General features: G+C 40.5%; 1 protein-coding gene across 2 annotated transcripts in view; it reads right to left on the bottom strand.

The window, feature by feature from the left end:
* Nucleotides 1-27,502, bottom strand: part of EPB41L5 (erythrocyte membrane protein band 4.1 like 5) — a 90,060-nt gene that overhangs the window by 49,708 nt on the left and 12,850 nt on the right. For both annotated transcript variants that reach the window (XM_066611728.1, XM_066611729.1), the window contains exons 3-10: nucleotides 26,877-26,981; nucleotides 12,955-12,997; nucleotides 11,048-11,126; nucleotides 9,821-9,865; nucleotides 8,519-8,571; nucleotides 5,304-5,424; nucleotides 4,266-4,353; nucleotides 1,720-1,808 (exon numbers count right to left, since the gene is read on the bottom strand). In XM_066611728.1, coding sequence (XP_066467825.1) covers nucleotides 1,720-1,808; nucleotides 4,266-4,353; nucleotides 5,304-5,424; nucleotides 8,519-8,571; nucleotides 9,821-9,865; nucleotides 11,048-11,126; nucleotides 12,955-12,997; nucleotides 26,877-26,981 — 623 coding nt within the window. The remainder of the gene's footprint in view (nucleotides 1-1,719; nucleotides 1,809-4,265; nucleotides 4,354-5,303; nucleotides 5,425-8,518; nucleotides 8,572-9,820; nucleotides 9,866-11,047; nucleotides 11,127-12,954; nucleotides 12,998-26,876; nucleotides 26,982-27,502) is intronic.

Genomic DNA, 27,502 nt, shown 5'->3' with positions numbered 1-27,502 from the left:
ACACACACACACACCATTTCTTCAAAACACTACTGAGTTCCCTGGGGGAAAAATTGACAAACCCATACAAATGCATGATCACACAGTCCTAATTTCAATCAAGTACAATTGATTATATCCTGACAAAGCAATAAGCTCCTTTCCATTTATAAACAAGGCCCAAACCGAATAGATGATAAGACAGTTAAGAATCCCACCACTTGTACCCATTTGTCCTGTTATGACCCATCACACAGCATACCAACACTGATATTTGCTTAGACTTTATTTGGTTCAAAAGTTCTTGCAGGCTGTAGACCTTAGCCCATTTTTGCCCAGCCCACAGCCCATATGCAACATTGAGCAGAAATGGCTTAAAGTGCCATAGGTACTCAAGTATGTCAATCTCACAGATAAGTCAAGGGCAGGTTTTGAGCCAAAAATCAAATAAATTTTCTATGACCCTCAGATAAGTCAGGTATTAAACTTAGGGGAGTGTCTGTCTATCAGAATATTTGTCTGATTTTACCCAAGGTCAGATTCTGAAAAATAACCTACCAGTAATTGTTACTTAAGAAGCGAACAGTTCCTAATTTATTAAAAAATTATTAAAAGAGCATAAGGTACATTTTTATTCATTAACTTTTAAAATTCTGGTCTTCACAACCTTCTTGTAAACACTATCAGAATAAGTGCACTGTCAACAACATACCAGCAGAACCATTAACCAAATGCTTCTTTAAGGTGCCTGGTGTGTTTAGCTAGAGGTTCAACATACAACTTGTAACACATAACTGGGAGTGTCCTATTCAATTCACAGTGGAGAAACAAGCAACAAGCAATGAGCATGAGCAAGAGTTGCTACCCATAGTTGAAATTCAATTTACTCAGAAGTAGACCTGCTACTTTCCATGGGTGTTATTCTTAAGTAATTGTGTGCTGAATTGTAGGCTCAGACTTTGTTTCAGATGGAAATGAGAATTACATCCTGGTGTTTAAAAAACTAGACCTCTGCCAGACATTTGCAAAATGGAATGAGGGTGCAGAAGGATCAGATGTGATCGTGCCAAAAAGAACAAGATCTGCTTGATTTAAATGAAAGTGTTGAGCACTGGTTTACTTTTTTCTCATGAGTAGTGAAAAGGTTAACTTTGGCTACAGCTTGCAGTCTCACTACCCTGCAGATAAATTTCTTGTAATTATCTTTGCATTGTTCTCTTGCTCTCCTTTCCGTTTCTCCTGGCTGCCAAGATGTGCCTGAACAGCCCTGATCCCTGAGTGACTCGTAGATAAGTCGAGGAGATGATTTACAATTGATTTATTGACAGAAATTTCTTGTCTTATAGGCAAGTATCAACAGCAGCTATTTTCAACCAATGTGCTGTGGCATACTGGCGTGCTGAGAATGGTCCCCAGGTGTGCCATGAGAATTTGGGAGAGGGTCATTTATTAATAGGGCCATTGGGGGATGTGAGCCCTCCACTGACAGCACAGCGTGCCTTGTCAATGATAAAAAAAACCGATGGCGTGCCTTGACCATTTTAGTGTCTTGCCAGTGTGCCATGAGAAGAAAAAGGTTGAAAATCACTTATTAGATTTTAGTTTTTAGATTGTGAGCCCTTTTGGGACAGGGAGCCATTTAGCTATTTGATTTTTCTCTGTAAACCGCTTTGTGAACTTTTAGTTGAAAAGCGGTATATAAATACTGTTGATTGATTGATAGTATAAATTAGTACTTACCAGAAGAACAAGCCAATCTTGGTTTCTCCTTCAAACACGAGAACTCCTGTAGGTGTTAGTCCAAGACTATAATCATTACCATCTCTTGCCTAATAGACAACAATTAAAATAAGGTTAGACTCTACCCATAGATATAACATTATGCTGTACAGATTAGCTTTGTTAAATTTATTGCTGAATAATGAAAGAGCTCAGTCACAGATGAGCATATGGTATAATGAAAGAGCTCAGCCACAAATATTGGAAACAAATCTGCTACTAAAGGACTAAATGAAATGACAGGAGATCCATGATTCATCACTCAGGGGGAGGGGTGTTTAGAGGGTAAATGCACCAGATTCAAACAGGGCTTGCCCAAGACTACGTTAGCCCTAAGTATCCTTTCTATTCCAGTAAACTCCCCCTTTCTGAAAGAATTTTCGTAGAACTTTCACAACTATTTCTTTTTGTACAATAAATTGACAGATTTTCATTGCAATGTTATTGGTCACTATATACCATATATGAACTTCTTGGAATCATGTTGATGGGATGTATATTTTTAAAATAAACCAGATGGAACCTTATGCTTATATTATTCTAGATTGAAAAGTAATTCATATACACTTCCTTATAAGTCATTCAATGTTAGGTTGTCACCTTAACTACAAACATATTTGCTGGAAGAAATGTTGCACAGATTTCATCAGAATGTGACTTCGAGTTATGAAATATTAAATTGCAGTCTTTTTAAAAAAATCATCACAGCTTACACACAGGGCCAGAACTATATCTCAGTGATTACTGTTGTTCTGAATATACATTTAACATAATAATTAAGAATTCATGATCTGTTGCTTAAAATGTTAACACAATTAACTTTGTGTTAATTCACTGATATCGTAATTACCGCAGGCACTCACCTACACGTCGACCCCACAGGTAAGTCGAGGACAGGTTTTGAGTCATCAATCATGGAATTTTCTATGACCCTCGGATAAGTCAGGGGTTAAACTTAGGGGGGTGTCTGACTATAGTTCTGTCTGATTTTACCCGAAACCAGATCCTGAAAAATAACCTACCACTAACTGTTACCTAAGAACTGTAGTCTCTAATTTATTAAAAACACAGTAAAAGATCATAAGATATATTTTTATTCTTTTTTAAATTCTGGTCTTCACCACCTTTTTGTAAACACTATCAGAGTTTACACAAGTGCACTGTAAACTACATACCAGTAAAACAGTGGTTCCCAACCTGGTATTCACGTACTCCCAGGGACACTCAACAGGACCTTTAGGGGTACTTGAAAAAGAATGGAATAAGGCAGAAAAAGGCAGGCCATGCTCCAGAATGCCTTGCAAGGATCAGCAAGGCAGGAAGGGAGGTTGCTAGTTGGCTGTGAAAGCCCCACCAATACCTAGGTTTTGGTCATCAATTCATCTATGAACCAGTGATTGAAAACCAGCACAGTAAAAAAGCTGAAACATAATATGGAAAGTGATCAATCACCCAGAATTTCTCAGCACACTTCTGGTGCAAAACAGTGCAAGGGCAGAGTCTTCTGTTCCTCAAACAGATAAAAAGAGAAAACACTGTGATGAATACATGAAGTCTGGGTTTTCATAGATAGGAGATGAGGCCTTGTATTATTACAAACATTTTGCTAATATGAAGGGTACAATTTATTATTGCCAAGGGATATGCAAGTGAAAAAGGTTGGGAACCACTGCAGGAGATCCATGAATCAAATCCACCTTTAAGGTGGACATGAGGAAAACCATGAATCAAAGATACCTTTAAGGTGTCTGGTGTGTTAAGCCAGAAGCTCTACATACAACATACAACCCATAACACATAACAGAGTGTGCAATTCAGTTCACAGCAGAGAGATGCAGCTGCATATATTTGCAGCCCTTTTTACTCAGAAGTAGACCCTCTGCTTTCCATGGGTGTTATTCTTAAGTAATGGTGCACTGAATTGTAGCCTGGGAAGGAGGGTTCCATGCTGGTATTTCAAAAAATAGACCTGCTTTGCAAGCATTTGCCAAGCAGAACCAGGCTGCAGCAGAAGAAAGGAGAATAAAAGGTTAACTTTGGCTGGAATGTCCCTGGAAAGTAACTATAGCAACTAAGGAGGTGCCTGCCTGAGCTGAGCAATAGCTCAGCTGAGAAAGAAACTGTTCAGAGTTGAAAGGCTCTGCCATCTGATTAAGCCAGAGATAAGGTGAAGTGATAATTGGAGCTTGATTACTGGGCAAAAATTTCACTTACTATAACTGAGTATCTACGGTACTCATATAAGCAGTAGTCTTAGCTAACAGCATTTATGGTAGATGACCTAAACATTTTATCCAGGATGACAAGCTGCCCTTGATAATTAGCACATCTAAGTGAAATAAGTTGTATGGAAAGTAGACACCACCAAGAATACAGCCAAGAATACATCACCAAGAATACAATGCAGGTTTTTGGTAAACAGTTCATCATGTTGGTCTTGAATGTTATACAATACTTTTAAAAAATTAAAGAATTCCTAAAAACACAGCCTATAGGCACATACTTACTTTAACTATATGCATATCTACTCCGTACATTTCCAGCCATTTTGCTTTGTTCAGATAATTTGTTTCTGCCTGGGCCGGTGTCTGTCCCCTGAAATTTTATAATTTAGTTTACATAAAAATAACAAATATAAAGACATATCTAGAGAAAAAATGATGTTATTGATGGAGCACAGGGGAACTCCAAGGACTTGTAGATGATCATGTTGCTGCCATTGCCCCGCAAACACTTAAGTGGTTCCCAACTCCTCTGAAGACGTTTTGGAACCACTAACATACAGGTATGCCCCCTTATCCATGGGGGTTCCGTTCCAGAACCCCTCCACGGATGACTGAAATCACGGATATGGGCCAACACCCGTCTCTGCAGTCTAGGGGCTGCCCCCTTCCGGAGGCGAGAGGAGCAGAGTTCCCTTAGCCTCTGGAGGGGTTTCTGAGCTCAGCAGAGGCCAGGGTGAGCTGGGCCAGGACCCGATCTGCAGATAAGGGTCCTGGGCAGGATCTGGGCAGGAGGTCTGGTCTAGAGGGTACAGCCTACGTTAGCCCGAAGATAACATCAGAAGGTCGCCAGTTCAAGGACACCAGCAGCTCCCTGAACAGCTGAGAATGGCAAGACCTTGAAGCAGCTGACAAGCCGAGCTGAGTGATTCCACCTGCTCTTGGAGTGAGCTAGAAGCATCTTGGCTGCCCTCCATGTTAGAGATGGAGCTGCTTGTCAGCCTGAGTGGGAGAACTGGAGGCCAGAAGTGTGACCAAACCAGGAAGATCCATTCTGAAATGTTGTTGGTTCTTGAAAGAGAGAACCTTTATGATTGTAAAAATCCCCTTAAGGGATTTAGAAACTCCTGTCTGTGTAAACCGTCTTGAATAAAGTAAGAGGAGTAATCCGATGACCAGAAAAGCGGTATATAAATACCTAGTTATTATTATTATTATAACTGAATCTGCAGATATGGAATCTGTGGATATGGGGTACCCCCATAGTGCAAATCCACACAGTAGTCAGGAGGGAATCAGATTTGCTATTTGCGAGTTTGTTACCTGTATTCCTTCCATTTTTCAAAAATGGCTAGTTCCATCTCTTCTGTCTGATTGGGCACAAACCTGAACTCTGACACTATATCAGGGATGTGCTCAGTAGGGTCATAATCACCAAGTTCAGCTGCAAAGAGAATAATATTTTAAACATACTTCAGTAAATGTTAATTCTCTAATTAATGGTGTAACCAGAAGTAAAAAAAAAAAAAAAAGACATTTCAATCACAATGTTCTAGATCAGAGGTTCCCAAACCGTGAGTCGTGACCCACCAGTTGGTCACAATCTGATGTTTGGTAGGTTGAGAAACTGACACAATGACAGCCTAGGGGGAAAATGTATTGAGTCCTATGGAAAGTGAAACTGAGCTGCACATGCATGTTTACTTGTGAGTAGGCGACCACACCTCAGTCCACTTCAAAAGGCAGACTAATGCAGTGCCACCAGAACGGTCCTGATCTGAAGAAGGCCCCAAAAATCACTCAAGAAGACAGTCCACCCCCAACACGGAAAATGTATTGAGCCCTATGGGATATGAAACTGAGCCACACATGCATATTTACTCATAGTGGGCAACTGTGCCTTGGCTCTTATGAAAGACCAGGCAAAGAGCAATGCAAGGCCACCAGAATGGTCCTGATCTGATGAACATGGAGCTCAATAAATGCTGCAGAAGATCCCTCCCCCCATAGTAAAAAGGAATAAAAACAGAGGTTTGAGTAGCTGGTAAAGTGAAAGTTCTTTTTAAATATCGAAAAGCTAGGTGGATCCCGACAGAGTGTCATTTAAAAAAGTGGGTCCCAGTGCTAAAAAGTTTGGGAACCACTGTTACACATGCTAAACATTTGATAGAAGAATTTATTGGTTCAGACATTATACAAAAATTGTGGTACTAACAAAAATTCAAGGTATTAAGTTACATTCCACATTATACAAAACATAGGAACAAGAGGCATAAAATTCTGAAACCCACAAAATGGCTTGGATGTTCATCATCTGAAGTTGCAAACATAAAATGGCAACTGCATGTGTGAACAACTCATCACAGAACAAATGCTACAAACACAGCCTTTCATACCACCTCACGTTAGATAAGAGTAAGGTACTCACTTTTTGGAAACATTTTTTTTATTAGTGCTAAGAAATGTTGGCTTTAACCCTTTCCACTTTTCAGTGATGCAAGAAGATTTGCTTGCCTATTAATTTACATTGCCCTGTTTTGTCTGCTCTCTCTTTCAGTTTGCTTAATTTACCTTCACTGAACGTTGTCATGCAACATGACTGGCAACACAAGTAGTGACAACATGCCATATACTTGTAGGTGCCTCCCAATTCAGTGAAATTATCCACTTGACAATTCCAGGAAGAAAGAAGCAGTAAAGTGGGGGTGGGGGCACAACACATCAAATCAGCAGCAGATAGGGAAGCAATGATACCAAACAGGATCAAGAAAGGCGGCTTTCAAAAAATATTTTCTGGAAAACATTTCTCTCTTCCGACATACCGGATCACTATTTTTGGCTGATATCAACACTAATATTTGGTGCAGCTTTTTCACTTCACTGCAAAGAAAATGCTGTGAAATAAAGTCAGTTCATTACTTGAGGATTTGTAGTTGAATGTATGTTCATGTACCCTAATCCACCTCTAAGAGTATGTACTGTACTACTGCTTTCTTGATTTTTTTTTGCCACCTCTTCCTTTGTGACAACCCATATTCTTCTAAGGAAGAATGATACACACAAGCAAAACCTTTAAATGGGTGAGTATTTCCTCTTTAGTATAATAAGCAATATTTTAAGTAGTAAATTCATTCGCCTTTCAATTTGACATAAAGGAAGTTTCAAAATCTATAATTTAGTCCCACAATGCTACCCGCTTAGTTGTTCTCAAAGCTAACTTGTATTCCAGATAATTTAAACAAAATATACTCAGCTGTCAAATAGGCAGTAAGGCTGAAATGATGCACTTAACTGTTATTCCTATATCTGAGATACTTCTATGGTAAAATAAGATTTGATGAGATGTTCAAATAAGGGATTCCTTAATACTTTGTTGCAGCCAGAATGATAGAAGCCCACCCAGTTCACCATGCAGTGAAGTGTGTTTATTCAGTCAGGTTCTACTCGGTTCACTGTCTTATGTTATCACTACCTGCATTTTACATTCCTGATTCTGATTTTTAACCAGTTAGACTTTGGCAGCACTGCAAGAAAATCAAACAAGTTTGGTTTCTTCCAACCTGTTTGCTTTTTTTTTTTTTTTTTTTGCCCCAATAGGGGCAGAACTGCTGCCTGAATAGGTGCACATCTGTTGCTCCTACCAGCACACCATAAGTTCCCCCAATAACTCCCCCTCCCCTTTCACTTGAATTCATTACCACAGCAGTCTCCAAACTGTGGCCTGCTGCATGCCAGGAATATCCAACCTGATGCAGCATGGCGGTGGCTAAGTAAAGTATACAAACCTGCCTCTGCTTTTTATATAAACTCTCTCTTCATAGTAAAACTGCAATACAGACCAGAAAAATCAAGGCCTGCATCATGCATTATAAAATTATCCTTCAACAGGCTCTCCTATAGAGGACTTTGTGAGTTTTCACTGCATGTCTGTGCCCAGTCCACATGCTGGGAATCCACAGCCAGCTGCCAGTTCCTATCACACCTACACAAATATATTCATGTTTTGTAGTACAGGTATAACCTAATTACCCATGGTTTTATCTAAAGGTGAGGAGAAGGGCTCTTTAAAGGAAAAAAGTTTAAAGGAAACAATAGCCTCGTTAATGCAAGAGAGGGCAACTGGTTGCCAATCCATCAATCATTCTCTCTCCAAGCACTTAGAATAGCTTCACTCCAAGACAAGTGACCCCTTCCTTCCCCCTGAGCACTTGAAAGAAAATCACTTTGCATTCTTTCCCAGTGCTGTGCTCTGGGTGAAGCCTTTCTAAGTGCCTGGAGAGAGAATGATTGATGGATTGTCTGCCTAAAGACTGTCTTACATCACAAAGGTAAGTAAGGCTGTTTTTAAATTGCCTAACAAAGGGATATTTTTTTTAATGGATTTGCTTTAATTTGATTTTTGCATGAGTTCTGGGAAGGGAACCCTTGCGAATAACGAGGCTCAATCTGTACATGTGCGGTAAGCTTGTCACAGCTGAAGTGGTCCTATACCTCAAGCAGTACACCAACACCAAGTCAAATTCCTCCAATCAACTCACCCTGTAAAATGTAAGCTGCCAACTGCACTGCTGTTTCAAAGGGACACTCCAACCTGAAATAGGAAAAAAAATTGCTTAAGCAAATGTTTGTGGAAGCATTTAGAAAATAATTGTGCATCAAATTATTAGAAGGGGGGGTTTAATTAGATCACCAGATCACTTATCAATATGCTTAACTGCCCAATGCTAACCCATGCTGGAATGAGAAGGCTGGCTGGCCTGCCTCATATTCAATATGGGGCTGGGGCTGAATGTGGCTCAGCCCTGGCAAGGAGAATTCCTTCCCCTTACCCTGAGTAATACCGCAGCAGACCCAATGGGGCTACTCAGATCTGTACCACATAAAGAGGTAGTGCATATCCAAGCACCCCGGAGCTGCTCTGGGCTACCCGGGACCAGGGTTAGGATCCTGGCCCCATCCCCCACTCACCCATGGGCCCGCACACTGCCCGCCCTTCCCCTGCCCTGAAACGCTTCCTTCCTGCCCTTCCCACACTTCCCCAGACTCCCACACCGGCCTAACTCTGCCGGTGCGGGCTTACCTATCTGCCAGCCCAACAGGGCTTAGGCTGGCCTCCAGAGGCTGGCGCACATTTGCGTGCAGGCCTCACTCCTTCAGAATTGCTACAGAAGTGCCTTACAGCACTTTTGCGACACTCTTTGGCCAGCGCAGGGGACTTGTGCCAGCCAAGGGCACCCTCTGGACTGTGCCCTAAATGATATAGTTTTATAGCATAATCATATGCATGCTTGCTCAGAAGTCAATCAAATTCTGTTCAATGGAGGTTACTCTCAGGTAAATGTGCACTATACTTAGATGATAGTATACAATTTTTCAGGACCGTATGACTTGCCATATGCTTATTATTAAGAGCATATTAGCTTGACCAACTCAGGTTCTATACGTAGAGAGATCAGGGACATCATCAATACATTTCTCATCTACATCACCCATCCAAAATGGAATACATGTTAAAGAATAATTAATGCCATACAGCAACACATCCCATTCCCTACAGAGTTCCACCCCCTCCCCCACTATGGAAATCTGAGCAATATTCTACTGTACTAGATTCTATGAATGAGAAATAGAGTATAATATGAAACCTAGAAAGTGACCATGGGACATCAAATATTAGGTCAGAGCAAACAATCCATGTAACTGACAGTGCCCATTACAAAATAGTCACTTCTAAAAGAGCCAACACTAGTATCCTAAAGACACACATGGTTAGCAATATCTGTTGCATACATTTAGTTGAAACAAGTCCTTCATTTAGTATCATTATCAACAGTACTTACTTGCCACTCAGAATGTCCTGCTTTAACTGGAGGACAAATAAATACCTGTTTCAAGAGGGGGAAAAAGCCATTTGTTAATATTAGTACTGGTGAAGAGCTGCATTGCTATGATTAAGGGCGCAATCCTAAGCCCTTATGTCAGTGCTTTCCAACACTGACATAAGGGCAATGCAGCTCTGAGGTCAGGGAACAAACATTCCTTTACTTTGAAGAGGCCTCTGTGAGTGACATCCAACTGCAGGATGCAGCACATGTCCCATTGGCACCGCTATGCCTGTGCTGGAAAGCACTGACATAAGAGCTTAGGATTGCACCCTAAGAGTCTTAAATATTGACCTTGAAAAAGTTTGGAAAGGCTCTTAGAGGCAAGGAAGCAAGCAGCACTGTTTCACAGCAAAAGGATGACATTTTAACTAAAAGATTACTCATGTTGAAAACGGCCTTCTCTGATGCATTGAAAGAAAAAAAATGGAATTCCAAAGTCTGAACATATTACCAAATATTCTACGTTTCCTCAAAACTGCATTTTATTAATTGACTTATTTTGGGATATTATTGGGATAAAAAACAATACAAAGGCTGAAGGATAGGGTGGAAGGAAGAACCACCATGACCTTGAAGCACTGGAACATGCTTCTTCATGACATACTTCTTCATCACAGCATCAGAATGTAACACTCACAGGTAGAGACTATTGGTATATCATGTTGCCTGTATGCTCTCAGCACATCTTTGTCCTTCAAGACATTACAGTGATAGACAACTGTGATTTAAAGATAAGAGACTCATGACACTTGTGATGGGTTCAGATGACTGACCAACCAGCTATGATTCAACCACGAATACCACCTTACTCCCATTATCTTTGCAGTTTACATCCATGACAGTAGTATGTTTAAATCACAGCTCTGTGGCTTATCTGAAAGTGTGGTTTAACTGTAGCTTACAAACTATGATTAAACCAAATTTTAACTCTGACTTCAATTGCTTAAAGCTCCAGGTTCAGATGGACTGCAGAGCTGGTGGAACCAAGGTTATAAGGGGAACAGTGAGTACACTTGTGAGTTGCACTGGAGTTGCACAGTTAGTTGCACTGGATTCATGACCAAATAAACCACTGTTTTTGAATTGTTCAAACCCACCCTCAGATTTGGATGAACATGCCAGATACAGGATTTCTAGGTCACTTGTCTGTATCCTTGCAAGAGAAAAAAAAATTCAATGTACCTTGTGAGCTCTTCACGTAGGTTGTTTGGTTCAGAGGAATAAAACTTTACACGAAGATGCAGACAGTATGGTGGACCAACTAGAAGGAGAATGTTTTTGGCTTAAATAATAAATAATAATAAAACTTTATTTTTATCCCGCCCTTCTCCCTAACGGGACCCAGGGCGGCTAACAACATAGACAACAAAGACAATATTTTGCAAAGATATCACTAGCTGCTAAATACACATCATAGAAAAGATCAGCCTAAACTCTATGTGCTAATAAGACTTCAAAAAAAAAAAATTCTTTGTTCAACACTGAATGTATTAAAGACAATATAAAACCTAGAAGCAAAAAAGGGAATGCCAAAATAGAAAGACATAGTTTTAGATACTAGAAGCCAACTCAGTCACATCACATTAGGTTATTTGTCTTGCCAAGAACAGACAAATCTAGGTTAATCCCAATATTATACGGCTCTATTCCATGAACTGAGAAATTGACAGATCTTCACAGAATGCTCAGTCTAATCCTTAGAAACTCTGCCCAGAATTCTTAGAATTCTACAATAACTGATAGGGGCAGCTTACTTCAGAACACATTCTACAAGACCCAGCATCAAACTGGGGGAATTAAGTTTTCTTGAAAAACTGCTACATTTTGAGGTGTTAACCTGCAGATTAATGGTTCTTTGAAACTATTTGTGCAATACGATACAAATTGTATCCCAAATTGTAACAAACATTAAATGCCTTGGGAGAGAGAACCTGCAGGCAACTCAACTTTCCCCATCTTTAAGGTCTTTTTGGATTCTGTTCTTGAACAATTTTTGGCCTCCAATGCTGCTTTCAACATTGCGAGGCTCTACATTTAGTTAATCTATCACCACCTGGGTTAATGGAAGCTCCTTTCAACCATTCTTGCAAAATGAAAGCAAAAGCCTATGCTTTTGACTGCAAGAAAGTAAAACAATACATTACTTGAAAGCAGGCCTATAGTATAGACCAGGGGTCTCCAAACCCCAGCCCAGGGGCCAGATGAGGCCCACAGCAAGCTTCTACCTGGCCCGTGGCCAGCCTCTGATCACCCGAGAGCCTCTGGCCTAGTTGACCAAACACAACCAGAGTTGTGCTTGTGGGGTGGGGGACTGGGGGTCCATTTAAGTGTGTGATTTATTCCTTGAACTGTGTTTGTGCTTGAAGAAATCCTGGACATTTGAGCCCATTCATTTATTCATTCATCTGAGTTCCATCTATAATGTATTTATTTAAATTTTTTTTTTCTGGCCCTCGACACTGTGCCAGCTATTTGATGTGGCCCTTTGGCCGAAAAGTTTAGAGACTCCTGATATAGACAATGGCCTTCATATTCATTGCTAAGTTCTTTCCCTGAGGAAGACTGTAGCAACTTTCTTTTGGGTTAGATTCCATATCTTATCCCCCTCTAGATTGCAAGAAACTCTAAACGAAAAAAATTACACGGCCTCCTCACCTCAAGACCCACTGATTCAAGGCACTCTGTTAGATCTCTGTTAGATTTCTGCCCCATTCTACAGTTTTATAAGCAGGAGAGTTATCTAGCAGCTAGATGTGTGTCTCACTCATGCACACCAGGAGGCCAGTGAGAGAAGGATTATTTGAATATAATTCATGTAGGGCAGGGAGGGAGAATATGGCATGTTGAAAAGGTATTGCAATATCTTTAGTACTTGGGAAACCAAGAACAAAAACAAATCTTTCCCTGTGACAAATAAACCATCAATAAGTAACAATTAATAAAGTTATGGATCATGAGTCATTATTTTTTCATTATTTTTCAAACATTGCTTGATTTGTCAAGGTATATTCTGCAGATGCAAATAATTCTCATGTGAGTACCCAAGCTTCTGCTGAAAAGAAAATCAACACACACGAAGGAAAACTTACTTTTAACTTGCTTTTTAATACTCTTTGTGTTGTCCAACCAGTGCTAAAAAGGAGAACAGAAGAAACAGTATGGTTTTTTAAAATACAAGAAAAACAAAAGCAAACTTAAAAGACAGTTAGCCATAAAGAAAAAAAAACAGAAATAGAAAGGCAAATGAGTTATTCTTGCTGCTTTTGATTGTTTGTTTTTATATATGCTGGAGATCATTTTAAATTTTTTTTATGATGGGATTCTATATTTTGTATACATTTTGTTAGCTGCCTTGGGTGCCCATAGCTTTGGGGAAAGGCACAGTATAAATGCATTAAATAAAATACATTAAATTGAATACATACATATAAAATTCTATTCCATTTTAACAGTTTAATCATCCATAGTATAAACAATTTTATTTCAAATTATTCTGAAAAAGACATACAAAAAAATTACACTTGAACATTCTTGACCCTTAGCAATGACTTTGTGAGAGTGAGCTCAGAGGCTCAGTAGGGAGTAGGAAAGGTGGCTTCCAGCAGTGTTGCTTCCACCCCTGCTCCAGTCTAGATGCAACCTAACCTCAGTATTTTCATTCAAATTTATCTCTGCAACCCAAGGCTAAGAAGTTGCCAGGATTCTTAAAAACCTAGTACAGTATTTTTTTTAAAATAGTTTTAATAAAATAAAAATCAATACAAAATGTTGCCAGGATTCTCATAATTCTAACAAATAGTCCACGGATGGGCAAACTTTCCACTTTAGGATCCTGGACCTTTACAATTGTATAGGAGAGGGAATTTCAGCAGGTGAAGCTTGTCAGCTCACAGATGACAAGCTGCACCTGCTGAAATTCCCTCTCCTACGCAATGGTTAAAGGTCTAATGGCTAGCCTAAAGTTGAAAGTTTGCCCACCCCTGATATAGTCCATACAGACATTCTAATGAAATGGCTCAAACACACATAAAAACACATCCTGCCTCCATAAATAAAGAGGCAAGCCAGTGCCACGTGTACATGGAGTTTATTTGTTCTAACAAATAATGTACACCCTTTCTGCTCAAACCCACAAGATTCTCACGGAGTTATGTTTAAAAACTAATACTGTGGAATGCATTGTCTACTTCAAGTGCTGACACAGGCATTAGCATGAATTGTTTATACAAGTCCTTCTGGGAGAGCTGGGTAACTGGGATAAAGCAAGCAGCAGAAGATAAAAAGTTGCAGATTGTATTAACTTGAGAACATCAGGATCCAATGGCTAAGTTCATGAACTATGAGTTTGTAGGAGGGGAGGAGAAAGAGCTCAAAACCATGGAAATTTCCTTATATTTGTCAAACATTTCCTCTAGGTCACATGTGGCTGGGGACAACACCCTTTATGCTTTGAGGCATTCAATGCATGGTACTTCAGAGCTACCATCTGTAGCCTCAGACCCCTTCAAGCAACATCCTTATAATTCAGAATGCATGGTATGGCTGCCTTCATAAAAATATTGGTATACAGCCTCTTAGCTTGATAACGCAAAACAGGCAGCTAATTAATCATAACAAGAACATTCAAGCAATGAAAAACTCATTCTAAGCAAAGCATTAACATAACTCAGAGCCAAATCCTAAACATGTTTCCTCATAAGTAATCCTCATTATAATCAATGGGGTTTACTCTCAGGTAAGTGAAGATAGGATTGGAGACTCAGATTGAGAAAAGCTTGCAAAAACAATACAAAACACTAGATTAAGAGAAGTTAGCTGACATCAGCATTCAACAAGATTCAACTGCTGAAAAGCCCTCTCTGCAGTCACTTCGTTTACAAGGGCTTCTAATGAATAACACAGTATTGAGACAGGTTCATAGGAGAGAAGGGAATCTGTCAAATGTTCCATGTGATTTTAGCACAGTCCCCAATATGTGATGTAAGGAGATGGCAAACATTTCATGAAAGGGGTAGCCATCAGATACTCTGTGCAGCTTGAGAATGCACTACTGGCAAGCACAGTATTACAATACAGACATATCCTCAAGTGCAGCACTCTATAGATGGCTTTCATCTGGTCAGATGATTCTGGTCACAATTTACAGCATAAAAGCCTACATCACATTGTGTTAAAAACCATAATAGCAAGAAACTTGGTAGTATCTAAATGAACAGCATGTCACAAAATAAAACTGTTCTGCGACTGTGTCATTTCATACTGCAGGTGACAGAATAAAAACTCATCATACTAATTTTTTTAAATATATATATAGAAGATATTCAGATATGTCATTCCACACCTTCAGTCAGAAATGGTCCAGGATAAAACAGTTCCACACCACCATCTCCAGCATCTCTACTGGAAGATTTGTTGAACAAGTGGTAGTTCTGCAGTGGGTGCACCCAAGTAATGAAATCCTGGACCCATGCCAACATTGTTGCAGACATAATAACTGTAGCCACATCCACAGCAATAATATAAGTTGAATGATCAATGAGAAAAGCTGATGCTGAAACCATTAAATTTCGTCATGTGCATCAGTATCAAAAGGCACCTGAAAGTATTTGGCAACTGGGGACCTCACAGGCAGCCACAGGACCACTCTACAGTGGTTCTGCTCTTCCCTTGGGGGTAAAATAGTTCATTTCTTCTCATGTCCTTTCTATAGAGTCCTGCCAGATATGGATCCACCTAGGTTCCATTTTCTCTCATCCCTAGAGAACATATAATATAAATGAGGTGAAATGGTGGAAATTTGGGCTAAAGTTTCACAGCATACTTATCTTTCAACCAGCCTTGGCTCTGTAGCCTCTTTGCTTATATAAACGAACTAGATGTGATGCTGGTAGTCATGTGTGTCTATTCATGTCTGTCTCATTCATATATATAAAAGTGAGAGAGCAAATTTGATTTCTTTTTCCAATATCAAAACAGTGAGCAGATGAGAGGAGCTAAACCCTTTCCCTACCTCATCTTCCTGCACTCCATTTTCCCATATTCCATTCTGACACTAGAAGTGAGTTAGGTTAGGAAAGAGTTCCTGAAGTAGCAGAGCATGTATACATTCTTTCTGGTGTGTCACATTTCAGCTGTGTCACTATGTTTTAATTTTTGTACATCACAGTGATAGAATGTATTTATTGGTTTGTTGAACTGAAAGATAATCTTGTAATTAAGTTTGTGAGTTGTTTTTTTTTTTAAAAACTAACCAGTCAGTCCACATCCATGTCTCACTGGACAGTTCTAACTTGGGCATTTTCAGCCAAGTAGATCAAGTATTCAGTGAGAAGGGCAGTGTACATATCCACATTTCAGCACATCTGTGGCTACACCCATCTTACAGTCTCCTACATGCTTAAATGCAATTATTACTCAAGCTGGGTGAGCAGATGGGCGGTTACCACAAGACTAAAAGGAAAGAATACAATATAAACTAAATACTTTTGTGGTTAAAATTAATTGCCCAGTGGTAGCACAATTATATCTATCTTATCAAAGTCACAAAAGATTCAAAAAGCAAATATACCAAATGCAGCCAATATTTTCTTCACTTACACAGGAACTCTGATGGTATCCTTAAAAGTCATCTCTAGCCTATGGGAGTAGACAGAACATTTACATTTGCTAACATGGTTTGAAAAGATTCTCAGTAACTATTAAAAGATCATTTATGGGCTATATAGTACTAACAAAGTCAGGGAAAATAGATTGCACATTTTTTGATCAGTCCAAGGATGAGGCAACTGTTGAGGCTTGCATTGAGCAACAAGGTATGAAAAACACCAAAAGATTGAGGGTGCTTTTGCTCTGAGTCTGCTGCTGCCTTCCTGAAGCCAGCTGCTGTAAACCTGTCTCCTTCCCCCCTCCCCTTATCATTTTCCTTCTTTGCATGGCCTTTTAAACAAAACAGGAAGTGTCTCACATTTCCTGTTCTGTTTGGGATCACACAAAGAGGAGGAAGGTAAGGAGATAGGAGGCCTCCTGCACAGTGAGTTGGGGCAGGGGCTTGCTATATGGTGGATCAGTGATTTTCAACCTTTTTTGTCTCAGGGTACACTGACAGGTACTAAAATTGTCAAGGCACACTATCATTTTTTTGACAATTGACAAGGCACTTGTTGGTGGGGGGCTCATATCCCCCAATGGTCCTACTAATAAATGACCCTCCCCCAAACTCCCGCAGCACACCTGCAGACCATTCACGGCACACTAGTGTGCCATGGTACAGTGGTTGAAAATGGCTGTGGTGGATGGACTTTGGCCACCTCTGATGTTCACTGAGCAGCAGAACTTTACAATACGTTAGAACTGGACAGCATTATAACAAGCACTGAAAGAAATTGGCTTAACAAAGCACTCAGGCAAACTTCTTGTTTATAAAGGAAATGGATTATACAATTTTTCCTGGATGAAAAAGCACTAAATCAACTATGGAAAATTATGCCATAAACATGCCTTCATTGGCTAGTTATCTATTCAACAGCCTGACCCCATCCAAGTCAAACATCCTTCACTAGGAAAAAAAAATCACCAGATTTAATTACTATAGGTCATATGAAGCTGTGCACAGGAGTGGCAGGTAGAGGAGAGGAAGGATGTTCTCAGACTGTAGGGCAGAGTATATGTTTCATCTCCAGTCTGTTTTCCTTCACCTCCTCCACATTCCAGAGGAAGGCATTTAACAGACCAGAGACAGGCACCAATAGCACTTAGTTCAACTCAGTTCCTAACACCACCACCATCTCCAAGAGTTGACTGGGTTTGAGTGACACAAGGAAAAGAAGCAGGAAATTATTTTTAAGGGGTCAAAGCCTGGGAGATACTGAGACAATTTTATGATGCAATTCCACCAACCCAAATAATGCGCATGATTTTCTACTTTCCCTAGTGAAATTTGTGAAATAAAGTTATTCAACTTTGGTAAATATAATTCAACAGGAACACTACAAAACAGCACCACAGCATCAAATAAGGTGAATTTGCAACTAGTCAAGTACTACTTAAGAAAAAAAAGACTTCAATGGCTCTTGCACCTATAAGAGCCATTAAGCCCCAAGTATCTTTGCTACACAGTACTCTGCTTGTTAAGGAACACTAATAACAATGAACTTAAGATTCTTTGAGCCACAAAAATATTTGCATTTTGTATTGACATCTTTGTATTAAAGGCTTTTTTGAGGAGCTGCAAGATTTAGCACAGCATCACTATATTCAGTCAAAACCAATCTAAATTGAAGTGAGTGTATAGACAGGAGGGAACACTGGTGCCAGGCTGCTGGTGGCCCTGAGGTAAAGACTTGCACAGGGCCACCCTCCCTCTGATGGCAGTGCTGATTGTTTGCTCTCAATGCCACTATGATGAGGACTCAGAAGTCAGCCTGGCCAGGTAGATTCTCTGATGGGCATGATTCATGGTCACAGCGTGGGGGGGGGGGGGAGGAAGGTCCAAATTCCTCTGTCTAGTTTGGGGCAAGTGAGGTGGCATCTGTGTCTGTTTCGGTCAGGGTGTATGGTGTGAGCATGCCCCCCCACTATCTACTTTGATGGTGAGTTGTGGTCTCACTCTGTGTCAGCTTAGCCAAGAATCATCACCTCTTTCTCTTCTTTCTTCCACTCCCCCAAAAGAAAAAAGTCACACTTGATCAGTCAAGCTTTGATTCCCAAAATGTTTAAAAAATTAATACACATTACTTTTCAGTCATCCCCTTTTTTCTCCTGACTTTTTCTTTTCTTTTTGGCATCCCACATTGGCTGCTACTATAAGATAAACAGTCTCTGGCATCACAATCCTATGCATGTCTACTCAGAAGTAAATCCCATTGTGTTCAATGACTCTTACTCCCAGGAAAGAGTGTTTAGGATTGCAGCCTGGGTCTCTATTTTTCATCAGTTTGCAATAAGAGGAATCACTCAAAACAAAGTTGTTTCTTCCCCCAGCAAATTTCTTCACTTCTCCCCCCCTTTACAAGAAACAAAAAAGTCCCTTTCCAAAATCCTCCAGGTTTGCTGCTCACAAACCTAGGGTGCTGGCAGCTCTGCTGCAGATTTGGCTTCTCTGGTTTTTTGTTCCTTGGTGCCTTCAAATTCACTTTTTCTATGGTTGTTTGTATAATTATAACATCTTCATTCCAATTTTGAAGATAATTGAAGTGGGGTTATGTCAGCCACCTTGGGTGCCCTTTGGGGGAAAAGCCGGAGTATAAATCAAATAAATAAATAATTTGTTTAATTGATTGATTAATTAATTAATGGGGATCCGTGACCAATGACGACAGGGATCAGGGGAGCCACAGGCTGAAAATGCTTGAGAACCACTGCCCTAGGGTTTCCTACAGCCCATTTAAGGTTATAGAAGTTCACAATGACAAAAATTTGAGAACCTCTCGAGTATAATATTAAACTAGATGCTAATAAAAGAACAAATGGAAAAGCCTCTCATGGTAGCATTTTTAAAGGACTTTTTAATTACCGTACACAGCTTTGAATACTTACTAAAAATGGTTTGTATGTTAAAATACACCACCCTCATTATTTTAATTCTGGTCATAACATAAACTACACGTATCTGACATATTAAGAAGATACTTCTCCCCCAACCCCCTGAGTTAGAATTTTGAATTATCTTCTTCCTAAAAAGCTATATTTTTGTACCTATTAATTGAAAGTAAACTAACTTTCAGAGTACAGACATGTTCCCAGATCCACAAGGGGTTCCATTCCGGAACCCTCCACAGTTACATGAAACTGTGGATATGGGCGAATGCCTCCCCCCCACACCCTGCGAAGGTGAAGGGAGCTCAGCTCCCCTTGCCTCTGGAGGGTCCTCTCAGCTCAGACTGAGCCCAACACTAAAAAAAGGACACTTAGAGGACCCTCCAGAGGCGAGCAGAGCTCACCTCACTTCTGCAGAGGGCGTGCATGGCCCTGGGACCTAATCCACAGAATCTGTGCATTCAGGGCTCCCCTGTATTCTACACCTTAGGTGACCCTGCATCCCAAACTTTTGCAATCACTAGACTACAAAGGAGACAGAGGCCAGCTGGGGAGTATTAAAAGAGAGAGATAAGATGCCCATTTTGTAGGAGACCACAAAAATTATCCAAAAGATGCTGATTAGTGCTCAGCAGTTTTTAGTATCTGTTGCCTCAATTTCTAAAGTTTGATAACAAATTTTAAGCACAAATGAAACCAACATGCATAAGAAAACAGGTTTATAAAAATGACCTAGTAAATATTACAGACTTATTTGCAAGTTTTTCCATAAGATCAGTAAGCAACATAGAACACTTCTGGGTGTATTATGTTCCTCTTCCTTGGTGTGCACATCTTTACTTAAAGGTCACAGGATAAGCACCTGCTAAGGATATGTTAAGAAAAATGCCCTGTGTCAAGCTGGGGGTTACACTGGTGTTGAAACACCCAACAAAGCAAAGCATCAAAGGCTCTTATTGTGACCAGTTTACAGAACAGAACCAGTAAATTTTATCATGAAAACTGTATTACAGGTGGGGCCTTGGTATCTGCAGGGGACCCGTTCTCAGATCCCCCGCTGATACAAAATTTCATGGATACTCAAATCCGTGATCTTTGCCCCATTAACTCCCATGAAAGGGTTTCTGAAGCCCTCAGGAAACCAGAAATGGCATTTTCTCGCCTCTCCAGTCTATTCTGAAGCCCATAACTCCAGTCCCCTTCAGGCGGCACAGGTGGAGCCAAGACTGGCTCAATGTGAGTCCAGGGGACCTGCGTTGAGCCAGATCCGCGGATGTATAATCCACGGATAAACAGGTTCCATGTAGAACACATTGAAATCCAAGACTCACTAACGTACATAAAAAGTTGGCTTCATTAACACTAAAAATAGAAAAACTATTTAAAAGTAGATTTTTAATAACTGACAAGCGTTACTGCTGTACCACAAAAAAACAGAAACCGACAGCAATTTCAGTAGACTGAGCAATATTCTCTCCATTCCAAATCAATGACTACAGTTGAATACAAACAAATGCAAGTTATGAATTGCCTAGAGCTAGAATGTTATACTTAGTATCAGCCAAAGCTCACACAACCCCTAGGGTGTAAAAACAAGTTGGACAAGAAAACACATCAGAGACTAGAAGGTTCTTTCACAGTACTACTAGCATGTGAGGTGGTGGAATGCCAAGTAACAGCCCAATCCTATCCAACTTTCCAGCACTATTTCTGTGCAACTGCAATGCAGCCCCAGGGTAAGGGAACAAATGTTCCCATACCTTAAGGAGGCCTCTGTGACTGCCTCCTCAACACAGGAAGCAGTGCATACCCCATAGGAACAGCAGCACCAGCACTGGAAAATTGGATAGGATTGGTCCCTAAAGCAGCTATCAAAGAATGAAAGTTGTGAATGTTGTGAATTATTAGGCCAAAGCATGTTTCACAAAATTATGAACAAGCATTCAAATTCTCCAGAACTCTTCAGCAGACAGGATTAAAAAAGGCAAATGTGAGGGGAAGAGAAACAGCAAAAATGAAGTTGGGCATCGTGTTCATAGTCTCCAAATTCATAGTCTAACACAGTGGCTCCCAAAAATTTTAGCACCAATATCCACTTTTTAAAACTACACTTTGTCGGAACCCACCTAGGTTTACCAGGAGTTCTAGAAAGAAATATTTTATTTGTTTATAAGTAATAGCCAGAAAAAAGACTCTCAAACTTTATCTCTCTCTATTTACACATGCTTACAAACTGCAGAAGCTCAGTTCCTTGCAGAGCAGTTAGCAGCTATCTTGTAAACTGCAGGAGCTGAGCTCTCTGCAGAGTAACTAATTAGCTACACTATCTGATTTTTCAATGGCCTCAGGGCTTGAGGCAATTATCTGATCTTTCCATCAACCTTTGGCAACCCTCCAAAAATCAGGTTGCGACCCACCAGTGGGTCCTGGCCCACAGTTTGGGAACCATTGGTCTAACACAGTGGTCAGGGAACAGGGGTAAATTACCCCAAATGGGGTAAAAGTGAAAATCTGGGGGTAATGAGGAGGTTGCGCTGGCCAATGGCGGAACTATCGGCATAGCAGCAGTTATTACGGTCCATTATAGCACGGACGGCCAGTGTCAGTGTGTGTCAGTGTCACCGCATCCTCCTTCTCTGCTCTGCTCCCCCCCGCTCTCTCAGTGGACTGCTCCAGCGTTTACGTGTATGGCGCAAGCGCTGTAGAGAGAGCGGGTACCACCTGATCCAGAGCCGCCATCTTCAGTCTGCCTGCGAGGAGTGTCAGACGAAGAAGCGATAGGTAAGGTTGCCTTACCTAACTGTGTGCGGGCGCCGGGCGGGGAGGTAGCGGAGGGAGTCAGCGCACCCGCTCTCCACCCGCTCCAGGGGGCCGGCAGCGGGCTGGTGCGCTGTGTGCACACCGCCCGCTGCCCTGCTCCCTTCCGCTCACCTTCAGATCCACAGTATCCACAGTATCCACAGTATCCACAGGATCCACAGTATCCACAGTATCCACAGCCTGCGTGTATCGCAGCCGCCCGCTCTCTCCGCTCTGTGCGGGAGACTGGAGCTGCCCGGCGCTGTAGCGCCGACCGACGTGGGATCGAGGTAAGGTGAGTATTGTTTATTTATTTTTATTGGGGGCATCGTTGGGCTACCTATACTGGGGGGATCACCGGGCTACTAACTACCTATACTGGGGGGTCATCTGGCTACTGACTACCTATACTGGGGGGATCACCGGGCTACTAACTACCTATACTGGGGGGTCATCTGGCTACTGACTACCTATACTGGGGGATCACCGGGCTACTAACTACCTATACTGGGGGGTCATCTGGCTACTGACTACCTATACTGGGGGGTCATCTGGCTACTGACTACCTATACTGAGGCATCACTTGGCTACTGGCTACCTATACTGGGGCAGCTACACCTCTGTATGGGGGATTCTGTTGCGAAGATACTGTCCTCGGGGGGGGGGCAAGTTGAAAAGTTTGCTAGGGGGTGTGCTGTTTGGAGGAGAGGGGTCGGGGGGCCTGGTGGTCATTGTCATCATGTGCAGTCCAAAGTGGGGTGCTGGACCTGAGGGTGAAGTGTATGACCTGGTGCTTAACACAGCTTTAACAAATGCCAAATTTCTGTGTCTTGCACCCCCCATCAGGGTCCATCTCCTGTACTGCCGCTGCACTGCTATTGTGGGTCCATCTTCTGTCTGCCAAGTCTCCACCGTTCTGTCCTGTCAAGGTATGAGCAATGGCTACCCACTCTAGCTCTAACTACATGACCTTAAGCCTGGTTTGCGCACCACCTACAAAAAAGCCCCCCAACTCTGCCTTGGCTGTCTCTAGCAAGCACATCATTGCCAACACCACTCTGCCAGCCATTGATAATGATGATGATAAAATCCTCTGTGAGATAGCAAAAATATAATGCAACTTGCTAGGCACGTTGGACACCTAACTACTCACTATATACCACCCCATGGCTGGTGTGCAATGTGTTCCAGTAAAAATAATGCACATCTTTATTAAATTTGGTGCATCCTGCTAATTCGGTACACAGCCTGTCAGTCAGGGTTACAACTTTTCCAATCATTGTCTTTTTCACCCTTCAGATGACATCAATTAGAAAAAGAATATACCAGGAAGAATTCCTTGATTATGGGTTTACCCAAATTGACGACAAAGGAATAATGAAACCACAGTGTGTTGTTTGTTTGAAAGTACTGACTGCAGAATCTTTGAAAAAGAGTCAATTGAAGAAACACTTGGATAATTTGCACCCACATCTGGCTTCAAAACCACGGGAATATTTTTGTCAATTTGGAAATGTCTGTCAAAAGACAAAGATTGGACAGCAGCTTTAGAGGTACATTCAGTCAATGTTCAGCATCCAAGGCTAGCTTTGAAGTGGCCTGGTTGATTGCCCGAAACAAAAAACCTTATACTATTGGTGAGGATTTGGTTAAACCAGCAGCTTTGAAAATGGCAGAGATTATGTGTGGTCAGAATGAAGCCAAGAAACTAAATTGTGTGCCCTTGTCTGCAAGAGTTGTTAAAGAAAGAGTTTCTATTTTAGCAAAAAATGTGAGGCAACAAGTTATTTCCTCAGTAAAAGAGAGTAAATACTTTGCTATTCAGCTAGATGAGACTACGGATGTTAGTAGTAATTCTCAGCTGATGGTATATGTCCGCTACAAAGGTTTACATTTAATTGAAGAGGAATTGTTGTTTTGTTCTCCTCTTGACTTGCGATCTCGTGGAATTGATATCTTCAATAAAGTTAATGAATACTTTAATGACGTCAATTTAAAGTGGGAAGACTGCCTTGCTGTGTCTGTTGATGGAGCTCCAGCTATGTTGGGTCATGTTAATGGTTTTGTGGCTTTTGTGAGAGAGAGAAACCCAAAAGTTGAAGTAAACCACTGTATTATCCATCGCCAGGCTCTGCTTGTGAAACATTTGGAACCTACATTAGAGGCCGTCATGCATGATGTTATGAAGATTGTCAATGTTGTCAAAGGACATGCACTAAACACGCGATTATTTCGTGAATTATGTAAAGCTGGTGATGCTGAATATACAGACCTACTTTATCATACTGAAGTGAGGTGGCTCTCACGTGGAAATGTTCTGAACCGAGTGTGGGCTCTCAAAACTGAACTTGAAAGTTTTATGGTTGAGCAAAAGCATGTTCTTGCAGAGAAGTTTACAAACCCCTTGTGGGTTGCACATCTTGCATATTTAGCAGATATGTTTGAGCATGTTAATGTATTGAACAAAGAATTGCAAGGAAAAAACATAAATATAATTTCAGCCAGAGAAAAGATTTCTGCATTTGGATCAAAGCTTTCATATTGGAGGCAAAAAGTTGAACAGAAAAAGATAGCTACCTTTTCAACGTTAGCTTTGTTCTTGGAAGATTGTGAAAATATTACTTTTGAAGACATCAAGGATACAGTTATAAGGCATCTTACTAAACTCAAAGAGCGGTTCTCTGATTACTTTCCAGATCTTGATTCACATGCTGTCAGTTGGATTGTAGACCCCTTTAAATGTGAAATTTGTGCTGTACCAGAAGAGCCTCAAGGGTTGGCAGAGTCACTTCTTGAGCTTCGATGCAGTAATGAAGCACAGATTGCATTTGAAAACAAAGCAGATCTTTCACATTTTTGGATGTCAACACCTGCAAAGGCCTTCAAAATTGCACATGAGGAAGCATTCAAAAAGTTGCTGCCTTTTGCAACAACCTACCTTTGCGAACAAGGATTTTCCACTCTTACGAACATAAAAACAAAGACAAGAAATCGATTGGACCCGGAAGACTGTATCCATATTGCTCTGACATCAAAATGTCCCAATATTGATGATCTCGTATCCAAGATGAAGCAACATCATTTCTCCAAAACCTGAAGTTTTCAAGTAAGTTGAAGCTTTCAAAGTAATTTTAAATACAGTATTTGAATTCAAAATGTTATTGGATGTATGATTTCCTTACTTTCAAATCAAGGGGGTAACGTCTGCGTTTATAAATTTTTTGGGGGGTAAGAGGTAAAAAAGTTCCCTGACCCCTGGTCTAACATAATCTTAAAATGAAGTGCAGGCGGTTTTATACAATTCTAAATTTTATACAATTCTAAATTAGCCTAACTAAGAGTCAATTACTGTGGCTCTTGGATTTTTTTTTGAATGAGCCAACAGGACTACCAAAATTATCATCACCAGCAGAATAACTGTATGCATTTTAGGCATTAAGTACAAGACAGTATGATACAAAGAAAATTCAAATAATCTGTGAGTCATATCACATTTAAAAGTAACTGGATGAACAAAATGAGGCTTTTGGCTCAATTCACCTGGTTCAATTCCCTCAACCACCTGAGTTACTGGAATGAAATTTGGTAAGCCTGTTCTGAATACAATATTATATTTCAAATTAGAGTATCAGCTTGATCCCACAAAGATTTTTACAATGTGTGAAATGAAAAGAATAACACAGTATCTTCCTTGAAGACAGAATGAATGAAACGTTGACAGAAGCATTTACAATATAATTATGTTTGAAATTTCCAAAACTAGAGTGACCATTGCACACATTTTTAAAAGAGGTGGTGGAAGAGAAAGTTGCTAAACTCTCTTGAAAGAGAAGCTTACTAGAGCACTGCGTTTTACCAAAAACACAAAAGACAACGAAAACACAGAAGACTACGTGTCAAATAACCACAACAGCTCTGAAATAAAATCTGCTTCTTGATTACATTTCTTAGCTGTAAAGTCTTAAAAGGTCCTAGGAGACAGTATTAAGATTCAGAGACAGCACACGCTCCTGACCTTTTGACCTCCCTGATAGTTCTGTTCAAGACAAGCTGCCTATCACAGTAGCTGCTAGGATCTTTAAACTGAACAGTATGGTAAAGGTGTGTGCACCATTTTATTAGCCTTACAAATAACAGACCCAGGGTACCAAATACTACCAATTCTACTTCAACAGCAGCAAATACCAAAATCAATATGTATAGTATTATTTAAAATCTGAGAATTACAACTTACTTAAAGTCACCCAACTAAGGTTGCAATCCACAAGCATACTTAGTACAAAGTTTCATTAAACTCAGCGGCATTTACTTCTGAGTACAGAAGCCTAGAACAACACTGCCTGCATGAAGCTAGACTTAAATTAGAACGAACACTTTCCTAATCCTAGTCCTGTGTCCATTCACCCAAACAGTACAGAAAAGAGGATTTAAAAAAAAGGACAGTGATGGCACACTAACATTCAGAACAGTTTCACTGTTTATTATAAATTTGTTGCACCAAGAACTAGTTAAATACATGAGGAAACAAAACTTGTGCTTAGACCAATAAGAACACTGCAGTTCTACATAAGTTTGTTTCAAAATAAATCCACTGTGTTCAATGAAGCTCAATCCTGAACTGCAGAGGACTGCAGGCTTAGACAATTTATTACTGTAAGAAAAAACCTATGTCACTCACTGCCACTTGTGCTGAATCCATGAACCGAAGTCCAAAGTAGTCATTTTCAATGAGGTCCAGATGGTACATGATCTGGTCAAACAGATGCTGCCCTTTGGCTTTTTTCTGAAATTACAAAAGGAATGTGAGTTGGCAGGATGCATATTACTTGCTGATTAACACCACTTGTGAGGCCAATTCTGCATGCAATCTACTGATAAATTTTAGCCAAAAAGAGCCATACTCCCAGGCACCTAATTATTGTTGAACTATTGTTGGTTGTAAAAGCTGTACAAGAGAGGAAAGCAAGCAATGCTTTATGAGTGTTAATGCTTAAGAAGTCACTGATGATTAGCTAAAGTAGTGGGATCAATAATAAACCAAATGATACTTTGAGGGTCACTCCAAAGGGTGTATATTTTGATTAGGCTGGCAGAAAGGTAGCCAAGTCACAATGCAGGATCAAACAAAATATAAAGTTAATATTAAAAGTTTTCCAGTGGGATAGGTATTAAGCCCAGAGAAGGGCACAAAATCACTAGTACAGGCATGGTTCCTGCATGGGACTCCCCATGTATTCATGAAAATGCAAGTGAACTTAAAGGGGAAAACCCAATATGGACTAAGCATGCTTTTTGCTTTCTAGG

Source organism: Tiliqua scincoides, chromosome 1 (genome assembly GCF_035046505.1).
Source record: "Tiliqua scincoides isolate rTilSci1 chromosome 1, rTilSci1.hap2, whole genome shotgun sequence".
NCBI classification, from domain to species: domain Eukaryota; kingdom Metazoa; phylum Chordata; class Lepidosauria; order Squamata; family Scincidae; genus Tiliqua; species Tiliqua scincoides.
Note: the sequence above shows the minus strand (reverse complement) of the source record. Positions and strands in the feature narration are given on the sequence as shown.